This window comes from Panthera tigris, chromosome D4 (assembly GCF_018350195.1).
Source record: "Panthera tigris isolate Pti1 chromosome D4, P.tigris_Pti1_mat1.1, whole genome shotgun sequence".
Taxonomy (NCBI): Eukaryota; Metazoa; Chordata; class Mammalia; order Carnivora; family Felidae; genus Panthera; species Panthera tigris.
Window position 1 is genome coordinate 8,017,975 of NC_056672.1, and position 25,935 is coordinate 8,043,909.

A 25,935-nucleotide genomic window follows, 5' to 3' on the forward strand; every position below is an offset into this window, starting at 1 on the left:
ATTAATGGTTGTAATACACCTCCTGCAATTATTGGGCGTAACATTTATGGGATAAATAACTTTTTGTTCTAATTTTGTTCATGACCCTTGTATCACGACCATGATAAATTACGTAATTGTGATTAATCCTCATTCAGAGACTGTGGACCCGAAAGCGATCTGGAAAGGCCTCTAGTCCTGTGGGGTTTTTTAACCTGTATTTTTTAAACTTTCATTTGCAGAAAAACAAGCATAACTTAAAATCTAGCATCTTAACCATTTTTAAGTGTACAGTTCAATGTTGCTAAGTTACCTTCATATTATTGTGTCTCAACTCATCTTGCAAAACTGAAGTTCAGTACCCATTAAACAACTCCCCATTTCCGCTGGTAACCCCTATTCTATGTCCCTATGAATTTGACTCTTCTAGACACCCAAATAAGGGGAGTCATATAGCATTTGTCTCTTTGTGATTGGTTTATTTCCCTTAGCATAATGTCCTCAAGGTGACCCATGTTGGAGCATTGTCAGAATATCCTGTCCCTTTAAGGTTGAATAATACTCCTCTGCATGCATATACCACATTTCGTTTATCCATTCATCTGTCAAAAGACACTTGGAATCGAGTGTGAATCAAAGTTCACTATTCACTAGTGTGAATAGTGCTGTTATGAACATGGGTGTGCAAGGATCTCTTTGAGACCCTGCTTTCGGTTCTTTTCAGCATATACCCAGAAGCGGAATCGTTGGGGATGCCTGGCTGGCTCTGTCAGGGGAACTTGGGGCTCTTGATCTTGGGGTCATAATTTTGAGCCCCACATGGGGGGGGTAGAGATTCCCTAAATAAATAAAACTTAAAAAAAAGGAAGCGGAATTGTTGGATCATATGGTATATTCTATTTTTAATTTTTTTAGGAGCTGCTGTACTGTTTTCCTTAGTGGCTATACCATTTTACATCCCTACCAACAGTACACGAGGGTTTTCCAGTTTCTCCACATCCTTATCAACGTGTGTTTTCTCACCGTGTTTTGAGAGTACCCATGCCAATAAGTGCAAGATGGTACCCATAGTTTTTGGAAGTCAGTTTTTATTACCTTTTTTATTTTTACTTTTTTTATTTTGAAGAGACAGCGCGAGAGCAAGCATGAGTAGGAAAGAGGGACAGAAGGAGGAGGAAAAGAGAGAGAGAGAGAAACTCAAGCAGACTCCATGCTGAGTGTGGAGCCCAAAATGGGGCTAGATCCCACGACCCTGGGATCATGACCTGAGCCGAAATCAGAAGTCGGGCACTCAACTGACTGAGCTATCCAGGTGCCCCTTGAAGTCCGTCTGTAAATTTTTCTTTCTTTTCTAGTCTGTTTCCTACCCTTTCCCTTCCTTCTTTCCTCTCTACCTATTTCCCTCTCTTGCTACCATGTCTGTCTGTCCCTCCTCCTCTTCCACCTAGCAAACCCATCGATATGTAAGATGGATCTTTCTAGAACTGCTTTGAAGGAATCGGACTGGGAATCTTACGGCTTCCCTTTTGCTCACCCCATTTATTCCTGCAGTGGCCAGAAGGAGAAGAGAAGAAAAACAGGAATCCATTTTGACTTTCTTTTTTTAATTTTTGTTTATTACGTTTCTTTATTTTTGAGAGGCAGAGAGAGACAGAGCGTGAGTGGGGGAGGGGCAGAGAGAGAGGGAAACACAGAATCCAAAGCAGGCTCCAGGCTCCAGGCTCCGAGCTGTCAGCACAGAGCTTGATGCGAGGCTCAAACTCATGAACTGTGAGATCATGACTTGAGCTGAAGTCAGACGCTCAACCGACCTAGCCACCCCAGCACCCCATTTTTTTTTTAATTTTCTTTTCTTTTTTTTTTTTTTTAAATTGTGACTTTCTTATTTTAAGGTTCAGGAAACTGAGGTCCAGAAAAATGAAGTGACTTGCCCACCACCACACAGATAATGAAGACTACAATTCCTTACTCTTAATTTAAGTTTCTGAAATTATATAGGGGCCAGAGAAACCTTGAGAGATCTCTGATAAATTTCTCCGAGTAAGATTGTGAATGAGCTCTCTCAATGTTATCTATTCCATAGCTTAATAGTTTCTGAAGTGTGCAATGTATCTTTCCTTTGGGATATGAAGTGATATTATGTGGTCTGAGACGGTAAGATAGACTGTGGGTCGTTCTGCAAAAGAGATTTAAAAAAACATTGAATCAGAATGAGGAAATTGTTCTCCCTTTACATTTTCTGTCGCTCACTCGAAGTAATCAACAAGGTGAGTTTGGTCAGTATATCTGTAATATCTCACAAATATTTGCTAACCTTCCCCTACTCCCACAGTCACACATAAAAAAACAACAAAAGTCGGGGCGCCTGGGTGGCTCAGTCGGTTAAGCGTCCGACTTCGGCTCAGGTCATGATCTCATGGTTTGTGAGTTCGAGCCCCGCGTCAGGCTCTGTGCTGACAGCTCAGAGCCTGGAGCCTGCTTCGGATTCTGTGTCTCCCTCTCTCTCTGCCCCTCCCCTGCTCATGCTCTGTCTCTCTCTGTCTCTCAATAATAAATAAATGTTAAAAATTAAAAAAAAAAAACATACAACAAAAGAGCAGGATTCTGACTCTGTGATATCAGGCAACAGAACCTGGCTAGTATTAAATGACTATTTGGATATTATTTATTTTGAGTGTATTATAATAATAAAAATTGGAAGAGAGAAGTTTTCCGTTTCTTTTTGTGCTGTAAAAGTTTTTCAAGAAATTTAAAAATTAAGGAACCACTTAAACTATTAACTATATTTTTAAAAAATGGGTGGTACATTGAAACAACATATACGTGGCCTTAGTTTGGGTTCAAGAGAAGCAAACTCCGTTACAAAAATTTCAGTGCTAGTCGTTTATTCGGGAGATGATTCCTGGAAATGCCAGTAGGATATTGGGAAAGTGAACCAGGGAAGGAATTGATCCAATACAGATTTTACTATTATACGTGTCCCAACTGCAGATGACTGGAAACGGGTCACAGCAAGGCAGTCTGGGAGCCAGTGTTTTGCCACATCTGAGAGTGATTCCGCCCGAGGGAAGAGAAGCCTGGAGTTTAGGATATAGTTTTTCTATCCTAAAAAAGTTAAGGAGAACTTCCTTAACTCCTCACAAGCAGGTGTTAGTAGCCTGACATTTCCGGCTGAGTGCGGGGGGGCCAGAGAGGATACTAAGGGTCTGAGAAATCTCTCTCGGGCAAAGAGAGGCTGTAGTGTAAAGTTAGACCATGGTGCATCGAATTGGTAAGGGTGAGCACCTGTGAACACGGGGTACGCGACACTTGCCACATAGGCTACGCGTGGATTACAAAAAGGACTACCTTTGGTAATTTCCGTTGTGGCTGAACATTTTCAGAGTTTTGGACTTCACAGCCATATTTGTTAGTAGGCTCAAAGGTTCTGAAGCCTCAAGGGAAGTTTTTCTTGGGACCTAACCATAGCTCTCCTAGTTGCTGCTTGGTTTTATCTTCTTAGCTCCTTTTCTTCCTGGGCAGAGAGCACTGAAGGTCTGTGTGCAGAGTACCGCTTCAGCTAGATGAATAAAGGCTGTTATTAATTCCCACCCCAGCCTTCTGTTCCCTACAAGCCCAAATTATTTTAGGCTTTCTTTGTGAAGTCATTTTCCAATCACTTAGTAATTTATATTATTCGTTCCTGGACTTTCTCCAACTTCTCTTCATCTTGCTTAAGTTGATGAGCCTATTTTCCCTAACTGCTTTTTCAAGATAATACATTTATTGAAGTCTTATATAATTTAAGTTTCTGGCCACATGTAAAACTGCATAGTTTATTAATCATTTACCCTCTCTTGAATGGTAATTTAAATGATTTTAGTTATACAAATTACTGAAATTATCCCCAAAGTCACAGCATATCTGTATCAATTATTTGATAGTTATTATGATGTATTTTAGAGTTGTGTTAGTGGAAACACTGATTTAATCCTAAGTACTTTGCTCTAATAGAAGTTAAAATTAAACAACTGGAATTAACTGCGATGCTGAAGAAATTGAATTGGTTACATTATTTGTAAGTATCTAAATTTATTTGCTTTGTCTCATTAACTCCATTGGCCAAAAAAAAAAAAAAAAAAAAGGACTGTGTTGCTGGCGTTACAAGAGAAACATCTGACAAAATGAAAGCTACTATAGATTGTGAACAGGAACTCTGATATTTGGAGAACTCATCCCTGGTAACAGCTAGAAATACCCCGTTTCAGTGTTGTATATGCTGTAACAACGACTGGAATGACTTCGCCTCTAATCGGTTTCTTCCTTAAGCTGAGTAAAATAATTCAGTAATTATTTTGCTTCGCTAAAAATAGAATTCATTTTATGTTAAAACATAATAATTTGAAGAATCTTTGTTTAATTAGATTCTTGGTCATTATTCCCACAGATGTTTTACAGTATTGTTGTGACCACATCATTATGAGAAACTTGATAAATTATTGTTTCACTTTTCTGGGGAAAACACTCTTCCCCCTAAATACACACACACACACACACACACACACACACACACGCACGCACGCATGGACACCAGAATTACTTATCTGGACATTGTAAAATAAAGCCTCTATTCTCAGTTTGCAATTAATTGCATTCTATAAGTGTATTTCATATCTAATAGAGAGCAGTAGTATTTTATATACATATGTTTTTTGTCTTTGAGTTTTTAGTGAGCTACAGTGTATTTACAGTGAGATACACAGACCTTAAGACACAGGTCCGTGTCTATGAGAAGTGATTGTATCCATCCGACCTACACTTTGATCAAGGTATAGGACATTTTTATCATCCCACGAGATTTCCTGGCCTGTCCCCAGTATGTCTCTGTCTTACTCTACCCTCCCCCACCCCAGTCCAAGAAGCAAGCACTGTTCTAATTCATAGATTACCCATTAATAAGTTTTGTTTCATTTCTTAAAAATTAGGTACCTCATAAAAGAAACTGACAGTTTATTTGAAGAAATAAAATTTATTATTTACTTATTTATTTGAAGAAATTGAAGACTAGAACTACTGATTAGGTAAAAGCTGAACATTGATTTCATGATTCTAAAAAGCTGTCATTAAAAATATATGGTAATTCCTGGGACGCCTGGGTGGCTCATCGGTTAAGCATCCAACTTCGGCTCAGGTCATGATCTCACAGTCTGTGGGTTCGAGCCCCGCGTCGGGCTCTGTGCTGACAGCTCAGAGCCTGGAGCCTGCTTCCGATTCTGTGTCTCCCTCTCTCTCTGGCCCTCCCCTGCTCATGTTCTGTCTCTCTCTGTCGCAAAAATAAAAAACAAAAAACAAAAAACAAAACATTAAAAAAAATATATGGTAATTCCTAACGTTCTTTACTTTTTGACTTTTTAAATGTTTCGTAATTTGGATTAACATTGAATTGACTCCTACATTCAGCCTACACACACACTCACTAACTTTCTGGGGATCACTTAATATGTTTTTGACCATTTCAAATGCCCTAACTGGCCATTAAAACAAAACAAAACAAAACAAAACAAAACAAAACAAAACAAAACAAAACAAAAAGCCAACTTGTCCATAAACCTAACTGCTCATGGATTCAGCCCCAAATTATTCATCATCTGTTTCTGTGATCCATATCTTTAGTGATTTGTTCTTGAGGTCAAGTGTTTTTGCCTCTCTGCTCCTGTAAACGTGGTAGGGAATCTAATGGGCCGTCAGTACTCCCAGGGACCCACCTTTTTACTGGTATGGGAGCAGCCCTTTCATGCTAGAATTTTATTGTATTTTTTCTCCCATTCCAATGAATTCCTTAAAATAGCATAGGGATGGAGCTATTAACTGAGAAAGTCATGAAGGAAGGAAAATGAAACCCCTTTCGTTAGGAGTAGTAAGAGAACTTGATTGTTCTGCTCCCTTCTCTACCGTCTTCCCTTTGTTTTCCTCCCCACTTGCCTGTGGGACTTTTCATCCTGGTTGTTGCTTGGTAGCTCAGAGCTGTTTGGTGAATTTCAGTTTGTGCCTGTCTCCTTTCCTCCAACGAATGCTTACTGGGGATTTAGGGTGTACCGGGCATTGTGACAGGTGATACAGAAGGCAACAGACATCGTTCCTGTCTTCCTGTCTTCGTGGGCTTTCCTTAGGCCATAAAATCTCCCCTCTCTTCTCTACATCAGAACCAGCATTGTTTTTGCAGGGAATTGAGTTGTATAAGAAGTAAATGGATGACAAAGCATGAGATTTAAATTGTAAACTACAGTGCCTGAGGAGCTGGGAAAAGTAATAGCTCAAAACAGTCATTGTCCCTCTTGAGGTTCCAGGCAGTTTGGCTGGCAAGTGGGAGATAGATTTTAGCGTGGTTGGCTTTCCTGAGGATGGTCAAGTCAACTACAGACCTGTTCTACCAAAACGCAGGGACACCTTGGTAGTTAGATCAACAATACTTTTTGTTTACTGAGTTTGAAAACCATCAAAACAAATCAGTTCAGTAAACAAGATCCTTGTCTATCCTGCTGATAAGACCATCTGTCAGAGCTCCAAGAAAGATACTGCTTCCTAAGTATATCACTACAATTCTCTTCCTTCTGTTTCAAAAAAATTAGGATTTTGAGAAGAGCAATAGCAGACAAGTCAATAATTTTAAAAACCTATTTTGACTAAGAGAATCAACTTCCAGTTCTCACAAGTAGCTCGTCGTTATTCCGTATTAGAACCTTTTCTCATTTTTAAGTATTTCTTTCTGTGTTTACTTTTCTTATTATTTTTTTTTTCATTCTAAAACTTACTGTGTTGTTATCAATTCTCTGGAAATTGAAATCATCATTTTTCGTATTCACTGTTACCTTTTTTTTTTTGCTTTACCTTATTCATTCCTTTGTCTGAAACGTTTTACATGAGCGCTACACGCAACCCGTTTCATTGAAGAGGACTGGAATAGAATAGGAGCCTGCAGACAGAAGTAGGGAAGCTTACCTTATTTTCAGTCTGGCCGTGGGGGACCATTGTAAATTTTCTTTCAAGGTATCTTTTTAAAAATTATATAACTCAGGGGCGCCTGGGTGGCTCAGTCGGTTAAGCGTCCGACTTCAGCTCAGGTCATGATCTCGCGGTCCGTGAGTTTGAGCCCCGCGTCGGGCTCTGTGCTGACAGCTCAGAGCCTGGAGCCTGTTTCAGATTCTGTGTCTCCCTCTCTCTGACCCTCCCTCGTTCACACTCTGTCTCTCTCTGTCTCAAAAATAAATAAACGTTAAAAAAATTTTATTTTTAATTACATAATTCAGCTTTCTATCAGTTCAGATTTCTCTAAGCCGATTCCGGTATTTCTTAAGAGTATGGAGAGTTTTAGAAATTTAATGTATTATGTGAAAACTTGCATTTTCACTTAAGAACAAAAGATAAACAATGTTGATATGAGTTTATATGAGTTCTATATAATGAGTTATATGAGTTTATAAGAGTGGAATTGAGATTGTTATCAATCACCATTTTACCAAAATGTATTTTTCTTTAAACATTATGGTCAGCACATATTTGGAGATAAATACTGAAATAACCCTAGTTATTGTACATATCCTGACCTTTCATGAAGTAGATTTGGGATCCTAGGGTTTGCTAATACTTATTATTTTCCTAAAATTTTATTTTGTGTTTTACCCGATAATTTTTTTGCCCTTTGATATTTTTGGTTTTGATTAACTCTGTATCTTAAATATTCGAAGGTTTTGAGGAAGAACTAGGCTTTAATTTCCCCAAAGCCTTAAAATTCAGAGGAAATTAGAGATTTAGGTTGAAATATATGTTGGTCTTATTTAGGGAATAACATGACACTATAAGCCAGGAAAGGGGAAGTGCTTCTGAGTGTATTTCGTATCTTCCTGGGAATCCTGAAAACTCATGGAGGTGAATGACGGTGGTAACAATTGCCTTGAAGTCTATCTGGACTCTATTAGTTTTCTCTTGCTGTGTCAAGAATTACACATTTAGTGGCTTAAAGCACTTCTGCTTACGATCTCAGGATTTTCTGTAGGTCGGAAGTCTGAGTGGACTCGACTAGGTTCTCCGTTCTCGGTCTTACGGGACTGAAGTTAAGGTGTCTGTCACATTGGGCTTTTATCTAGAGGTCTCGGGGAAGAATTGGCTTCCACACCCATTCAGGTTGTTGGCAGAATTTATTTCCTTACTTTGAGCTGTGGGACTGAGGTCTCTGGTTTCCTGCCGGCTGTCACCTGGGGTCCGCTCTCCCTTCCCAGAGGTTGCCTGCATTGCTGCTCTCCTTACATCTGCACAGCAACAGTCACATGGCCAGGCCATCCCTGCATTGACTTTCTGACTTTCCTCTTCGGCCATCAGCCAGGGAAGCCCTCCACTTACTTTAAGGGCTCCTGAGGCCAGATGAGTTCTACTTTATTTTGAGCTCAACGGTGCCATATAACATAACATAATCACAGGAGAGATGCCTCACCATATTCATGGGCTCCAGGGATGTGGGACTGGAATCTGAGGGTGGGAACGTTTTTGGAACCTTGCCGGCCACCGCACTCTGCATTAGTCTTCATAGGAGCTCACGCGTAACCAGCCAGCTGGGGTGAAGCATGTAGCTCACATGTGAAGGGCCATTAACATGAAGACCTCCGTTCTCTAATGAGATACAATTCAGTATAATCCAGCTGAAACACAGAGCAGGGTTTTTCCTGAAATGTGAAAATCTGATTATAAAGCTAATGGAAAAGAATATACACGAGAATAGCCCAGAAAATTTGGCAAAAAGGAAAGCACTGGAGAAAGAATTTGTTCTACCTGATCTCAGAAAGCTGTCACAGAGCTGTAGTAATAAAAACTGAGTGGTGACAGATGAGGAGTACATAGGCAGATCTATGTATAAATGAGAACTTTGTTCTTGATAAATATATTATTTCAAATAATAAATGGATGGTGCCATAAATGGTGTTGAGGAAAATTGGGTATCTGGAAAAAAAAAAACACAACAAAGTCCTACCTCTATCTTAATATCCAAAATAGATTGTAGAACTAATCAGTTTGAAAATGACAAAGCCGATACAACCAAAAACAGGAAGTATTTTTTCATAATCTTCGAAAGGGGAAGATCATCTCATGTGGAACATAAAACATCACAAGGCTTCTAGGAGAAAGGTTGATTTTGCCCAGTTAATAAACACCATTAAACAAGTTTAGGGGAAAAAAGATGAGAAATACAGGCAAATAAAAATGTCATTTTTTTGTAAGACTTTATTTTTAAGCACTCTCTATACCCAATGTGGGGCTGGAACTCACAACCCTGAGATCAAGAGTCACATGCTCTCCCTACTGAGCCAGCCAGGCGCCCCCCCAAACTCCATAATCTTTAACGAGTCCTGTAAATCATTATGGGAAGACAAACAATGCAGTAGATAAATGAGCAAAGAGTATCAATAGGCTGTTCACAAAACATGGAAAACAATGGCCAGTAAACATATGGAGAGATCCACCCCACAGAATGTTTGACAAAAACCAGGTGCAGTCTTTCTTTATAGTGCTTTTTCATGTTAGGAAAAAAAAGTTACCTAAATGGTCATCACTAGTCGAGTGATTAAATCAGTTGAGCTCTATCTATACTATGGTGTACTTGTGAAACTCATAAAAATAGTTGTGCCTGCGTGTGTATTCAGACACGCATACACACACACACTTGGGAAGAGCTCCAAGATGTATTGTTAAGTGAAGAAAAGCCAGTAGCTGGAAAACACATCATATCTCACCTGCTTCGTATATGTATTCTCCAACCAAAATATCCCATGTCAGAGACAAAATGTTCAGGTAGCTATTTCCCCTTATATTCAGGTTGGACCCTGTGCATATTCTGAGTATTGAATTGTCAGCAAAAGTGACATGTACTCTTTGTGAGGCAAGACATTTAGGAGCTGTGATTCCCCCTCTGTGATCTCTCACCTCCTGCAAGGCTGTATCAGGATGATAAAAGGACACAAGGAGAGAACTTGGGTTAACCGAGGTCTCTCAATGACCTTGGGAGCCACGCCTCTTCTGCCCTCTGCTGGCTGGGTAACTTAGGAGTTAAAGCGCTTAGATTTAGGTATTGTCTGTTGGTACAGTTAGTGTTAACTGTCCTGGTCAGGACAGAGACATGTCTACACATGAGGTGTATTTAGGGTCCGAGGATTGGAGGGATGCATGCTGTCCCATGGTTGGTCATGATCTCCTGGAAGGGAACTGGTAGGAAATGAGTGTGGGCATAAAACAGAAGGCGATCACATTTTACCGTGATGATTTCTTTATTGTATGACCCTTAGGAAATTGTTGTTATTTACAACTTTTATTATAAAAATATTGGGATAGGGTCGCCTGGGTGGCTCAATCGGTTGAGCCTCTGACTTTTCTTTTAGGCTCAGGTCATGATCCCAAGGTTGTGGGATTGAGCCCCCTATGGGGCTCCATGCTGAGCATGATTCTTTCCCTGTGTCCCTCTGCCCTTCTCCCTGGCTTGTGCTCTCTCTCTGAAATTTTTTTTTTTTAAATAAATGCACGCATACATATATACATACGTACATACACAAATTGGATTAACTAAAATGTGATATTGCCAAAAAGTAGATGATGTACCCACCACTTGCCTCAACAGTAACTTGACCCCTGCTATGGCAGAATTATGACTGGTACTCATTCTGTTTAGGGATGTAGGTAACTAATACGTTGATACAATGGAGTAACTATTTCTGTTTTAATTCATGTATGAAATGTAAATCTCTCTAAAGTGGAAAGTCCTTTGATATTACTGCCTTTATTAAGAGTATGATTTATAGTGTGCACTTGTTTTGTCTTTTGCAAACTGCCTCAGGGTTTTGCTCCATCCCGAGTCTGATATACATATATATATATAAATTTTTTTAACGTTTATTTATTATTGAGAGACAGAGAGAGACAGACTGTGAGCAAGGGAGGGGCAGAGAGAGAGGGAGACACAGAATCTGAAGCAGCCTCCAGGCTCTGAGCTGTCAGCACAGAGACCGACGTGGGGCTCGAACTCACGAACCGCAAGATCGTGACCTGAGCCGAAGTCGGACACTTAACTGACTGAGCCACCCAGGCGCCCCTATGTATATATTTTTTACTTCCTAGTTTTCTATAAAATTACTTAAATGAATTCATTTAAAAAGAAACTCTTACATTTCTGTGTAAAATGAAAAAGTAGTATCTCTTGACGTAAATGGAATGAAGTAAATATGAAATAGCATCATATGATTGGACTGGCTGCTCTTGTTTGACAGTAACCAACACCAAAGCTCACTGTCCTTTAAAAAGAGTGAGATTAAGTGTCACAAGTGGTAGAGACTGAGACGTTTTCCTTATCAGAGTGATTTAAAGATCATTGAAAATGGAGTAAGCTCTTAGCGGGTATGGTTCATAATTATTTAATGCCTTGCCTCTGTACCACCAGGGTCATTAAACCCGCAGGAAACACGAATGTGAGGAAAGAATTCAAGGATTGGAGTCACAAGACGTGGAGTCACTGCTGCCTGTCATTGATCACGTCTTCGGGTTATCACCATGTCTTTGTATTTACGGTACCATTTATAAACGGGGATAAAACTGCCTGTGACCTTTATTTCATCTCAGGAGTTTGGTGAGGATCCAGTGAAATGCTGTGCATATCACTATTAATGGTCTCAGCACCAGCTTAACAACCATCTATAACTAAGAAGTTCTGTTAACTCAGGTCACACTGCTTCGGCTCGCAACACTTAAGAACTCATTCTCCTAATTCCCAGCACTCCCTCCCAGGGGAGCGAGCATCCCTACTCCTGGAAAGATGCATCATTATCATAGGCACTCAGAGCAAGTATGAATCTGTATCTTTGTGTTTGTACCAGAAAATACATTTAAAGTGCATATTCTAAACTTGATTTCAGTGGAAGTAGATCTTCTGATGGCGCTGCTTACGTTTACTGGTATTTTATGTTTCTGTAGTTTCATTTATTACAAGAAAGACTGGAGGATCTTTCTGGTTCAAAGACCTCTCCTAATGCTGCCGTAAATTCAGTAAATTTGGTGTCCTTAGCTCATTTGCTCTTTCTGGTCACCAGCCTATTATTTAGTAAATCCCTCCCCCCACCCCCGGAAATTATTACTTTGTTTAGTAGAATCTTAGTATCGGTGAGGCCTGCTGGGCCCCAAGGGAAATAATGTTTAAGACAGCGTTGTAATCATAATAAAAAAGTGTTCCTCAAGCAAAAACAAACTCATAAATACGGAGAACTGGTGGTTGCCAGAGGCAAGGGGGCGGGGGATGGGCAAAATGGGGGAAGGGGAGAGAGAGATACAGGTTTCCGGTACTTATGGAATAAGTGAGTCACGGGGATGAAAGGCACAGCACAGGGAATATAGTCAATGATATGGTGATAGGATTGTACCGTATCAGGTGGTAATTGCACTTTCGGTGAGCCTAGCATCACTGTAGACTTGTCGAATCTCTACGTCGTATACCTGAAACTAACGTAACACTGCGCGTCAACTCTGCTTTGAGAAAAATTAGTTAATAATTAATTAATTAAATTGAAAAAGAAAGTGCCCTCTACCCGTAAGAAGTAGTTGTTACATTCTTCCTTTTGACTCACAAAAACAGGTTGATACATTGCATGTAAGATCCATCGAGTATGTCGTTGAGAAATGGTTCTAAAGTAAATTTGTTCTGAGTCGCCTCCCTCCTCCCAGAAACACTCTCCGGCCTTTGGAAACTTGCTTTACCCCTCTCCGGTAGCTTCTGCTCTTTGCTACTAGTCAGATACGTGATCGTTTGGGAGATACATCCTAGACAGTCGGGGATGATTGAACTAATTCACTCCAAATTGAGTCCCCTATTGTCATATCAGAAGTGCGGGCAGGACTGTATTTACCACTACTTGAGTGTTCATATGATTCTACTTGAAGTCCAAGTATAACAATAATTCTTACATTTTCCTAACAACTTCTAGTTGCCCATAGCAACCATGCAGTTTGGTAAAAATTCCTATAAAGCTAAAGTTTCATGTTGAACCCTAGCCCTGTTGAAGAAGTAGGCTCTGTGATGTTTATTGTATTCAAATGTGCTCGATCATTTATTTACTGTAAGCGTACTACGAGAGAAAACGAGATCCCAAAATCTGAGTGTTTCTGAAAAACAGAAGAAGCTACACAGTTTATAAGTGAGAGAGTCAAGTAACACAGGGCCAGTGAGTGAGTTTACAATGTAAGTGAACAGATTCCATTTTCTGGGTCAAATGAATTCTGTCATGTAAATTGCTACCACCCTGTTTTCCAGTAGTTCAGGTTTACTGCATTCTTTGGTGTGGAAGGGCTTCCTTTCCTAGAAGATCTGTGGCCCTCATTGACTATCGCAGAAGAACTTGGTGAACAAATGTTAAAGATCTAGGGAAACTTCTTGTTTTTCTCAGTAAACCCAATGAGAGAGATTTAAGTGGCATTTTTCCCCCCAGTCTGTCCTGTCACTTAACCATGTTCACTGTGATCCTGTTATAAACCTCTTTTACTTGCAAATCATTTTGAACATTCACGATATTTGTAGGGTTCTTTCTTGCAAGATGTAGTAAATAGCCCTGTTGACATCTCCTTTAGTTTACTTTTAACCAAGACTAAAGAAAATGGTTTCAGGTTCCTGATTTCTGTTTTCCTTACCTGTGTGTGTTAAGGAAAATAGTTTTTCCCTTACACTCTTTCTTTCCTTGAGCCTTCCCGTCTAGCATACCCACACCGTGCTCTCTCAACTTTATGACTTATCTTTTCTCAGTCCCTTCAATTCCCGACAGTTTTACGGGTCCAGAAATACCGAATGAGTTCTGTTACTTCTCTTTCCTCACAAGGTTGCTTTTCTAATTGATTCTCTGCCGCTACTCTGGATGTCTTACTCTTCCCTACTGTCCTTTTATTAATAGCTGTTCCGATGTGGATTCTTTTCCTTCTGTTTCACCTTGGTCACTCACATAGCATCCTGTAACGTCGCTACTCTAATATCCCATGTTTTTAATCCGCTAAGAGCTCTTGCACATCTCTTGTGGGTCTTTTAAAGACATCTTAATGCGGTTTTTGACAGTTCTCGTATAGATCTTCCCTGACTTACGATGGGGTTACATGCACGTAAAACGCATCATAAGTCGAAAATATCCTAAGTCAGATATGAGTTTAAGACACCTAACCTACCAGACATCGTTAGCCCAGCCTGCCTTAAATATACTCAGAGCACTTACATGAGCCTACAATTGAACAAAGTCTAACATGAAACCTGCTTTATAATAAAGTGTTGACTGCTTTATCATGTAGCATATTGAGTGCACTGGAATTGAAAAGTAGGGGGACGCTTGGGTGGCTCAGTTGTTTAAGCATCCGACTTCGGCTCAGGTCATGATCTCGCGGTTTGTGAGCGCCAGCCCCACATCTGGCTCTGTGCTGACAGGTCAGAACCTGGAGCCTGCTTCGGATTCTATATCTCCCTCTTTCTCTGCTCCTCCCCTGCCCATTCATTCTCTCTCTCTCTCTCTCTCAAAATAAATAAGTAAATAAACATTAAAAAATTTTTTTTAAAAAGAAAAGCAGAATAGGTGTTGGGTATGGAGTGGCGAATGTATCAAGTTTACCCCCATGATCGTGTGGCCGACAGGACTGCAGCCACCCTGCCCAGAGTCACGAGAAAGCATGGTAGCACTTATCTTGAGCCCAGGAGAAGACTGAAATTGAAAATTCAAAGTATGGTTTCTACTGAGTGCCTATTGCCTATTGGATCGTCATAAGTCTGGGAGGACCGTCTGTGCTAAGGTTTGCAATGTTTGGTCCCAACCAAGTGTATAAGGAATGCCCTTAGAAAGGCAGTGAACATCTTGACAGAACAAAGACATTTTTACGAAGAAATTACTGTTATTCTTAGCTGACCAATAAGCTTAACAATTAAAAATGATTTCATTTACTATCGAAAAGGATTTGTTTTGAAGTGGGATTCATTTTATTATTATTTTTTTTGAAGCACATCCAAAGCAACATCTTGTATAAATTTGTCCGCAAAATATACCAACTGATTCTGTCGAAATTTTCCTGCGGTGTGTACTTTGTTTTGGTATTCACTTCTTGATAAATAATAAGAATTATAAAAATGTACAAAAATAAGCAAGTTCGTGTGTGAATAGTAATAAGAGGTGCTTCCATTTAAATGTGTATCAGTAGGATACAGGGGTAAGTTGCTTAATTCATGTAGTGTCTATGAATGTAAATCTATTGTTGCATATATTTATATTTTAGGGGAGTTTTTCCCCCTTCATTTGACAGAGAATGTTTAAATTTCTGGTAGAGAATGCTGTAGTTAGACCTCATTACCGCCAACATTCTGGTGTACTAGGTAACCTTTCAGAAATTAGCTCAAGGTCAATTCTATTCATTGAACAGTTCACTATAGAAATAGTTCATTGTTCCTACTGATTCTACCTTGTCCCTCTCTTTGCAGTTCACATTTTCACCTCTTTGTTGTTCATTACAATTCGAAAGTGGTGAAAAACATTTGTCTTTGGAAATGCAACTGAATTTCTTTGGAGAAAGACAGTGAAGTTAAAAGAAAATTAATTTCCTGTAGAATTTATTTGATCAGCTTTTTCCTTGCCCCAAGAACTTTGATAGGGTAGGCAGTAAAAGGTGACATTTAATAGACTTCACCAAGATGAATGGAAAATACTCTTACTGGGAATGGTGATGAAATGCTTGTAGGATGCTGGTTTCCCCATCTTTTTTTTTTTTAATTTTTTTTAATGTTTATATTTATTTTTGAGACAGAGAGAGACAGACTCTGAGTGGGGGCGGGGGCGCAGAGAGAGGGAGACACAAGAATCCGAAGCAGGCTCCAGGCTCTGAGCTGTCGGCACAGAGCCCGTCGCGGGACTCGAACTCAGGAGTTTGTGAGATTACGACCCAAGCTGACGTTCAACCCACTGAGCCACCCAGTCACCCTGGTATTTTGTCTTTAAAGGACTTTCTCCATTTAATCCAAGTAGTTGAATTTGTTGACATTAAGTTGTCTTTATTATCCATTTTTCTTTTTGTCTTTCGGGTGCATTTCCTCTTTCATTCCTAGTATTCATAGTTTGTCTTATTTACTTTTCTCCTAAAACTACTTTCATGTTTAAAATTTCATTGATTTTTTTTTCTACTGTTTTTCAGGTGTCTGTTTCATTGATTGTTTGCCCTTTATTTCCTTTCTCCTCCTTACTGAAGTTTAATTTGTTCTTTATTTTCTAGCGTCTTCAAGTTGAAACTTTAGATCTATTACATTGGAGATTTTTTTTCCCCTAATAAAAATATGTAAAACTAAAAATTTCCCTTGACGCCTAGCTGTACCTGCACTCCACAGCTTTCCATGGATTGTATTTTCATCGTCATTCAACTGCAGATAGTTTTAAATTTCTCTCGTGAGTTTTCTCTCTGGGACTCAGTAGGCTAAAGTGTATTTTTTGTTCTTCATATACATCTTTTGAGTGTTTTCCACATACCTTTCCATCGTTGACTTCAAATTGAATTCTTCTTTTGCTCAAAGAATTTACTCTCTTGCTTTAATTCTTTTAGATTTGTTAGGGTTTGTTTTCTTTTTCAGCATTTCAGCTTTCATGCTTCCTACTCACATACACTAGCAAGCGTGAGTATCTCGCTGCTATTCTGCGGATGCCCATGTGAAAGCCATTAGGTCAGGTCGGTTGATAACTTGAGTGTCCTTCCTGATTTTCTGTCTTTCTTGTCAACTGTGGAGAGAAGGATGTTGAAATCTCCAGTTGTGACTGTGGGTTGCCTATTTCTTCTTTCAATTCTCTCTGGTTTTGCTTCATGTATTTTGAAACTCTGTTCTTAGATACAAACACAGGATATTTCTTCTTGAGAATTTTATGGATGAAATAGTCCTCTTTATCTTCAGTTATTTTCTTTGTCTGGAAATCTACCTTGGCTGATACTAATAGAACTGCTCCATTTTTCTTATGATTGCTCTTTGCAAAGTTTATCTTTTCTGTATTCTTTTGTTTTTTTTTTTTTTTTTTTAACCTTTCTGTCTCTGTATGTCTAAAGTGTGTTCTGATGGAGAGCATATAGTTGGGTTTCACACGTCTACCTATTCTGACAATCGACATTCAAAAGTGGAATATTGACTATGATTATCAATATGGTTGCATTTAATTCTAGCATCTTGTTATTTTTTTTCCTATTTGTTCCATTTGTTCTTCCATTTCCTCTGCTTCTGCCTTCTCTTGGATGCATTAAATGTTTTTCACTATTACATTTCATCTCCACTGTTGGCTCTACTATTTTTTAAATTTAATATTTGTTCCAGGATTTTTGGTACTTACCGTAGTTTGTCATAACCTGTGTTCATGTAACGTTATACCACTTAACATAAAGAATGTTACGAAAGCCTATTTTCGTTTCCCTCTTCCGTCCTTTGTGCTATTTTAATGATACGTACATTTCACTTCTACATCTGTGGCGAACTCCATTACACGTTGTTATTATATTTACATAGTCAGTTATATTTTATAGAAATTAAAAGATGAGGAAACAAAGGAGAAACACTTTAATTTGCCTGCAAACCTGTTAAATCTAGTGACCCTCATTTCCTTTGTATAGACCCCAGTTTCCATCTGTTTTATTTTTCTTCAGCTCTAAAAACTTCCTTTGTCATTAGCTCCACCGGTCGTCGGTCTGCTGGAGAGGAATTTGCTCAGCTTTTGTCTGAAAAAAGATTTCCGCTTCATTTTGGTGGGACACCTCCCTGGCTATGGAAGTCTAGGTTGAGATTTTTTCTCCTCACGCCTTTAAAGATATCATTTGGCTTGTGCATGCGTTATTTCTAACTGGGGATCTTCCACTCCTTCTCATATGTGATGTGCTGTTTACAGTGTGTCCTTTTCCTGCCTGCTTAAAAATTTGTCTCCTTACAATTGATTTCTAGCACTTTTATTATTTATTTAAAGTATTTTTTTTAATGCTTATTTACTTGAGAGAGAGAGAGAGAGAGCGCAGAGTGCAAGCAGGGGAGGGGGACAGAGAGAGAGAAAGAGAGGGAGCCACAGAATCCAAAGCAGGTTCCAGGCTCCGAGCTGTCAGCACAGAGCCTGACGCGGGGCTTGAACTCACGGACCGCGAGATCATCACCCGACCCAGAGTTGGACGCTCAATTGACCGAGCCACCCAGGCGCCCCTATTTCTAACACTTTTAGTGGTGATATACTTTGATGTGGTTTTCTTTGTCTATATATTTGTGTATAGTGAGCTCAGATCTGCGTGTTTACAGCTTTAATCAAATATGGAAACGTTTCTGCTGCTCTTTCTTCAACTTAACGTTTTCTGTTCTTCTTCTGTGACTCCAATTGCAGTATGTTTGACCATTTCATGTTGTCCCATTGTTCACTGATTCTCTGTTCCTCATTTCTTTTTTTGTCTCTTCTTCATGGAAGATAGTTTTTATTGCTAGATTCTCAAATTGGTCTTTGCCTCTGCATTATATAGTCTGCTCTTAAACCCAGTGAGTGAATTTTTCTCTTCAGATACTATGTTTTCAAACTTGTACTTTTCAGTATTCTACTGGGTTCCGCATAGCTTCTTTTTTTCTCATCATATTTGTGCTTTCCTTTAAATCTTTTCTATTTATAACTATATTAAAGTCTCTGCCCCTTCCTCTCTTTCATTTCTATATCTGTTTCTTTCTTTTTCAAAAAAAATTTTTTAATGTTTATTTATTTTTTGAGACAGAGAGAGACAGAGCATGAACGGGGGAGGGTCCCAGAGAGAGGGAGACGTAGAAACCGAAGCAGGCTCCAGGCCCTGAGCGGTCAGTACAGTGCCCGATGCGGGGCTCGAACTCACGGACCGTGAGATCATGACCTGAGCCGAAGTCGGACGCTTAACCGACTGAGCTGTCCAGGCGCCCCTCTATATCTGTTTCTATTGATTGATTTTTTTTTCCTCCTATTTGTAGGTCACATTTTCCTGCTCCTTCCCATGTCTAGTCATTTTTTATTGGGTACTAGACATTTTGATTCTTATAGTTTTGTATGTCTGGATTTTGCTGTCTTCCTTTTAAAGCTTTAAACTTTGTTTTGTATAGGCAGTTAAGTGAATCACCTGGATCTTTTCAAGGCTTATTTCTCGGTTTTATTAAGATGGCCCAGGGGCGCCTGGGTGGCGCAGTCGGTTAAGCGTCCGACTTCAGCCAGGTCACGATCTCGCGGTCCGTGAGTTCGAGCCCCGCGTCAGGCTCTGGGCTGATGGCTCGGAGCCTGGAGCATGTTTCCGATTCTGTGTCTCCCTCTCTCTCTGCCCCTCCCCCGTTCATGCTCTGTCTCTCTCTGTCCCAAAAATAAAAAAAATAAAAAAAAAAAAAACGTTGAAAAAAAAAAAAAGATGGCCCTGAAGTAGTCTTACTCTAGAGCTAGTTAAGCCCGACTACTAGGGCTTTGCTCTTCTGGTGTTTCTACAGAATGCCCTGGATGTTCAATAAGGTCACCTCACTCTGTCTGGTTAGAACCTGAATATCTCTGTGCCCTACACGTGTGCAGTTTCATATTCAGCATCAGACTTGAGGCGATCGCTTTCAGTATTTCTGGATCTCTTTCTCTGCTTAATGTGCTGTCTGCTGGTGCTCCCAAATTTTAGCTGCCCCAACCTCCCCAGTTCTGATAGCTGTCTCCTCCCCTTAGTGAGATCACAGTGCTCTACTTGGTTCCTCCCTTCCCGCTCAGCAGTCTGGGAAATGCCTCGATTTCAAAAGCTGGGATCGTTAAAGGGTGACCTTGTTTGTTTCTCTACTTTTGAAGGATCACACTGTTGTGATGTCTTTTCTCAAATGACTGAAAACATTGTTTTACATATTGTGTCCAGCTTCCTTCTTGTTTGGTGTGGGGAGGGCATTTCTAATAGTATTTATTTCATCATAGCCAGAATTGGAAGTCCTTCTTCCACATATTGATTGATGTATTTTATATATTATGTATGAAACATAGGAATTCATTTTCATTTTACAATTTCCAAGAGTAATATAAATGTGCAGAATAAAAGACGCTAGTTACCTCTCCCGTCTCATTTTATGTCACTCAACAGAGTAACCATTTTTGGGAGTTTGATGTGAATCCTTGCTGTTTTCCTTTACATACTTGTATACATTTATATATGCATGTCCACACAAATTAGATATATGCATATTTTTAAACATAAAGAAATCCTGCAAGCTTTGTTTTGCAGTGTACTTTTTTTCACGTGATAACATGTTAGAGCTCTTACATATCAATTTGAATCCAGTTTTGTTTTTTAACATTAGCCATATAGTCTACAGAAGGGTTTTCTTCTAATTTATTTAATCACTCTGCTTTTCAGACATTGAGGTTTTCCCTTCTAACTTTTTCCTCTTATAAACAGTATCTTTTAATAATACTGTCCAGCAACTTTTCCGTGGGTAAATAGACATAGAAATAGACGAAATCACAGAGTTTGCAAATGGTTTGTCTGTTTGTAAATTGCCTTCCTAAGCAGTTTTTACGTATTTACGTTACTCCTAACTACTAGGAGCCAGGCTGTTGGAAGAGATGGTTGCTTCTAGATCTAGGACAGAAAATGTAAGAGATAAGTCTAGAATATCTTATCACAGCAGAAAGCAAGGGAGGTAAGAAAGATTACTGTGATCATGCCACGAGATCCAGAATCTGGTTTGAAGGGACTACCATGGGTCAAGAGAAGGGACAATTTACCACCCCCCCTCCCCCCACACCAAAACCCTGGTGTGGTTGAAAAACATCAGATATGCTTAACAGCCAAGAATCATGAAGCTACAGACCAAACCGCCCCCAAACCACATTGCTTACCTTGGAAGGGAGCGATAAATCCTTATTCTGAGTACTGCTAAGAAGAAGAATCGAGTATTTATCTTCTTCCTATACGAACCTTCTTTCAAAGCAACCAGATAATTAATGAGGGGAATTTCTTTATGGAAGTCTACTAATACATGAAGAAGGAATAATAGAATCAGACTACCATAGTTATAGCCTTTATGAATTGCAAAACTAGCCCTAGAAAACGATCGTCAGTGGCTACTAATATTGTCAGGTAGAACATGAAGAGGATGAGTGGATGTAGCTGACTACACCTGACCCCACTGAGTATATGTCACACTGCGGAAGGAGAGACAGCCAGTTGTCATATGGCACCTGATGTGACGTGATAGGTAGTACACAGCTTTTCAAATATTGAACCCGTGCAAGGCCCTCAGTCTAACTACCAGTTTATAGGACATACGAGAGATAGAGGAATTTATTAAATGACACCTCAGCGATGCTATCAGCCAAGTCTTGAATTCTAGAAATTCTACAAGACAAATAATCCAGTTTCTTCAATAAGTAATAGTCAAGGATAAGAAGGATGGGAGATTGTTAGAGATTAGAGGAGAACGATAGGAAATATAAACCAAATATAATATGCAGACCTTGTTTGGATCCTGACTTGAGCAAACCCAAGTGAAATTTTAAAATGAAAATGAATTTCTGTGTTACATACATAATATACAAAATACAGTTTATACATTACAGTTGGGTTTGCTCAAGTTGGAATAGTTAGAATCTAACAATGACTGGATTTTAGATGATATCCTAGAATTGTTAATGTTTTATATGTAATACTAGTATTGTGTTCATGTTAAAAATAGCCCTTCTCGGGGCGCCTGGGTGGCGCAGTCGGTTAAGCGTCCGACTTCAGCCAGGTCACGATCTCGCGGTCCGTGAGTTCGAGCCCCGCGTCAGGCTCTGGGCTGATGGCTCAGAGCCTGGAGCCTGTTTCCGATTCTGTGTCTCCCTCTCTCTCTGCCCCTCCCCTGTTCATGCTCTGTCTCTCTCCCAAAAATAAATAAAAAATGTTGAAAAAAAAAAAATAGCCCTTCTCTCTCAGAGGCCAAATGAAATCTTTCCCAGTGAAGTGATAAAAATCTCTGCGCTTGCTTTTCAATAATCCTATAAGGGGTTAAAAGGGGAGGGCTGGTAGCAGTTATTTATCTTGATGAGCCCAGGGGGTTTATGGCAGTATTTTTTCTACATTTGAGTGTATGAAATTTGCCGTCGTGAATTATTTCATTTTATCTTTTAATTTTTCGGAAGTCGTCTCTATGCCCAACCCGGCGCTCCAACCCATGACCCCGAGGTCAAGAGTCACATGCTCTGCCGACTAAGCCAGCCAGGTGTCCCGTGAATCTTTTAAATTGAAAAATGAACTTAGCTTTAGCAGACCGACTGAAGAGAACTTCACAAACCATCAAAATAAGTGAGGAGCTTCCAGATTTTTTCACCCTAAATATTTGGAGTACGTACGTCCGCAACCTACACCTGCAGAAATGGTGTAGAATGTATCCAACATAATTGCTTCGGTTGATTTGGACCCAACGTGCACTTACGTTGAATCTCCTAGGTTTTAACACCCCAGAGAAATCCTTGAGGCAAATCTAACGCCGTGGCTGTGTGTTCTGTTGTATCTGCTTCTTACGGTGCTCCTAATATTTGTTTTCCAGGTACAGCAGGTCCAGACCGTACAGCAGGTACAACATGTGTACCCAGCCCAGGTGCAGTATGTGGAAGGAAGCGATACTGTCTATACCAATGGAGCAATGTAAGTTTGCGTGGGGGAGTATTTTCAATTCTCCTGCTTGGTTAGAGAGAAATGGTACTCTTTGACACATCCCACTATTCCCAAATGGTTCCCTTGTTTTCACAGTATTTTTTTTTTTTTTACCAGAACAGTTATTGAGATTAGACTGATGTTTAGAGAATAGTCTGTGTCTGTTAAGAGTGTGTGTTGATTTTCCTTCTCACTTCATCTCAGTGGAATATTTCAAATTATGAAAAGTGTTAGGCCTTTGAATGGTTTTCAACAAGATGACAAAACTGTATACTCCTTGTTGGTGATTTTCGTATCTTCTTACTACCTTGTAAAACCTATACTTGTTGTTTTTATAAGTAAGGTGGATTTGTGTATGTTTTTGTCCGTAAGCCAATACACAACGAGGACCTTAGTTTTTGGGGGCATTTATTAAACTCCATAAGAGTACCTGATACTCAAATCTGTTTTTCCTGTCTGAACTTGTCCTTGCCCCCTTCCTGTCCGCCCCCTCCTCCCCCTCGAACTCATCACCTTTGCAGCAACAATAATGTACATTTGTAAATTTATACCAATTGTGTTTTTCAGCCACTTGGATTAAGATTCAAGATGTTATAGGTAAAGAGACTAAGAACTATTACAGGTCACCAGTATTGTTTTTATTTACCACTTGAGTGTTTATCTGGAATCTGTTGAATCTCTGCGTGTCCCTGAAATGAATTCAAGTTCTCTCATTCTCTTCTGCCTGCCTCCCTTCTATGTTGGTGTGCCCCAAGTTGAAAACCTATGCTTTCTTTCTTCTTGCTGCACCTCCTGGTTTTGTGGGTTCCCAGGACATCAACCTATAACCTCTACAAGGGCAGGGATTTTTGTCCCTCTCTTCTTTTTTTTTCCCACCGCAACAAATCGAACACCAGAACAGTGCATGACGTGTGGCGAGAGTTCGGTTAATGTTACCTCTTGCTGTTGTAACAAAACAACTTAGAACCCTAGTTTAACTCTGTACGAGTTTTATAGTCATGACTAAGTCATGACTTTTTATTCTTCTTCCCTGGAAGGTGGGAGGATGGTAATCTCACCCTACTAAGAGTTGTCGTGGGGATTTAAGGAAATACAGTTACAGCAACTGACACAAGGCCTGGTAGACAATAGCTGATGGAAAACTGAAAGCTCTTCAGTGATCTTGACTCATTTCTCTGTTCTCATCGCTTTTAGCCACATTCCCACTGCCTTAACCCCTCCATTACCTATGAAATAAAATTCATCTCTCCCCCTTATCATTCACCCCATTCCTTCGTGTCCAGCTTCCTGTCCCACCTGTCCTGGGAACAACCAGCTCTGTGCATCTTTCCCCAGATACTACCCTTATGAGCCTGTTTCTGGACATGCGGTTTTCTCTGCCTTCTATCCAGTCCCCCAACGCGGAGCCTCGTGTGATCTTTATCGACTGATTCATCATCTCCCCCGCCTTGTGACACGGACCCTCACTCTCCACTTCAGTTAGTTTGTCCTCTCCCTTTAGGGTATGGACAACACTGTACCCCGACTTTCACTTCCAGCACCGAGCCGGGAAGAAATCTTTCCGAATGGGAACTGTTGTCATTTTGTTGTTTTCTTTACATCTGTTGAGGTGATTGGCACCTAATAAAGGGTCCGTGAATTTCTCTGGTCCAGCGAATCTGTAACTCTTTACATATTGTAGACACTGGCTGTTTCTTACTGTTCGTTGTGTGGGACCAGGGCCTCCTGGATGGAGCCTGCTTTTAGAATCTCTACCATACACCCACAGGACTGTTGGCATTTTCACCAAAAAAATAGATACACCTGCGTCTATTGGACTTGTATTCTACCAGGGAAAATGTTAGGGGTTTCTAGACACTGCTGGAGGTCACTCAGTTGTATTGTCATTTCATTCGTGCCTGTGGTTTATCTGTCACGAGAGCCCCAGAGTAAAGGCATCCTAGGCAAAGCCTTAACAAACCACCTCCCCTGCAGTGGAGGGCTAAGTTACTGCTCTACTGTCTTATTTCGGTAGCATTTTATCATACATATATTACAGCATTCTGTCAGCAGAGAATCCCAGCAAATCCGACAAATAGAAGTCTGAAAATATCAGGGCTTTTATTTTTGTCAGGTCATAAGAAGTCCAAAGGTAGCATATTGTGCAAATCATGAGCACGACACGGTGCAAATACAAAGGCTTATTGGAGAAAACCTTACAAGCTGACAGATAGCCGAGGGAGCATAACTGGACCCGGCTACCCCATGGGAATTGCTCTGGTAGATGTCTGGCCTCACAGAGTGAGGTATTTCCAGGGAGCAGGGGTAGTGAGTATGTAGTAGGGACAGATGGCTTTCTTAGGGGGGATTGGTGCCTGTGAAACGCTCTGCCATCAGCCTTGTCTTCCAACATGATTAACAGATCTGCTGAGCCAATCTAGAGGTAAGCTACCAAAAGACCACAGGAGATGATCCTCTAGAAACATCCAGAACTGTGCTTCCTTTAGTCTATTGCTGACATCAGTTTCGCAGCAATCAGGGCCACAGCAGAATATCAGGGCCACAATTTTCTGGTATGTCTGTGAGATGTCTGCTTCGGTTGCGATCATCATATCTACATTTCAGACAGGAAAAAGAGGATGTGTGTGTGTGTGTGTGTGTGTGTGTGTGTGTGTGTGTGTATTTATATATTTATATGTGTATATATGTCACGCACAAGCACATGGAGGCTTTCCCAGAAACGTCCAGCTCTCTTTTGCTTCTGTCCCTTGCCTTGTATCTTAATCGTGTCACAAAGTGGTGGTTAGCTGCAAGGGAGTCTGGGAAGACTGGCCTGTAGCTTCCGTGTGTATGGTAGAAGGCAGCAGGGGAAAAGGGGCAATTGGAATGGGTATTGAGACGGTATCTAGCACAGTTTTTCATCACTGGTCCAAGGTAAGGCGGAGAGATTACTGGTATGTGGCTTCGTTAAAGTTACACAACCCGCCTCACTGTTTTCATCTATGAAATGCAGATAGTTCTTTTTTCAAAAGTGCTTCATGTCGCATTGTTATAAATAGGAAACAGTAAACTTCAGTTATTGCTGTAAAATTAAGCACTGTGGTTATTCTTTTTATGTTTTCCACTCGTGTTTTTGACCCTGAATTCTGCCTCTTGCCTTGTACATTTTTAAAACTACCCCACCACTGCCGTTAGGGTCATCCACACCGTAGGTAGATGCGAGATCGGTGAATTCATTCATTCACAGACCCTTGGAAAAACAACATGTCTAAAGTTGACTTCCTAAAACTACAA

General features: G+C 40.1%; 1 protein-coding gene across 14 annotated transcripts in view; it reads left to right on the forward strand.

Annotated features, from left to right (window-relative positions):
- RFX3 (regulatory factor X3) overlaps positions 1 to 25,935 on the forward strand; it is a 285,490-nt gene that overhangs the window by 145,767 nt on the left and 113,788 nt on the right. For all 14 annotated transcript variants that reach the window (XM_042963666.1, XM_042963651.1, XM_042963659.1 and 11 more), the window contains one exon: positions 22,556 to 22,653. In XM_042963666.1, coding sequence (XP_042819600.1) covers positions 22,556 to 22,653 — 98 coding nt within the window. The remainder of the gene's footprint in view (positions 1 to 22,555; positions 22,654 to 25,935) is intronic.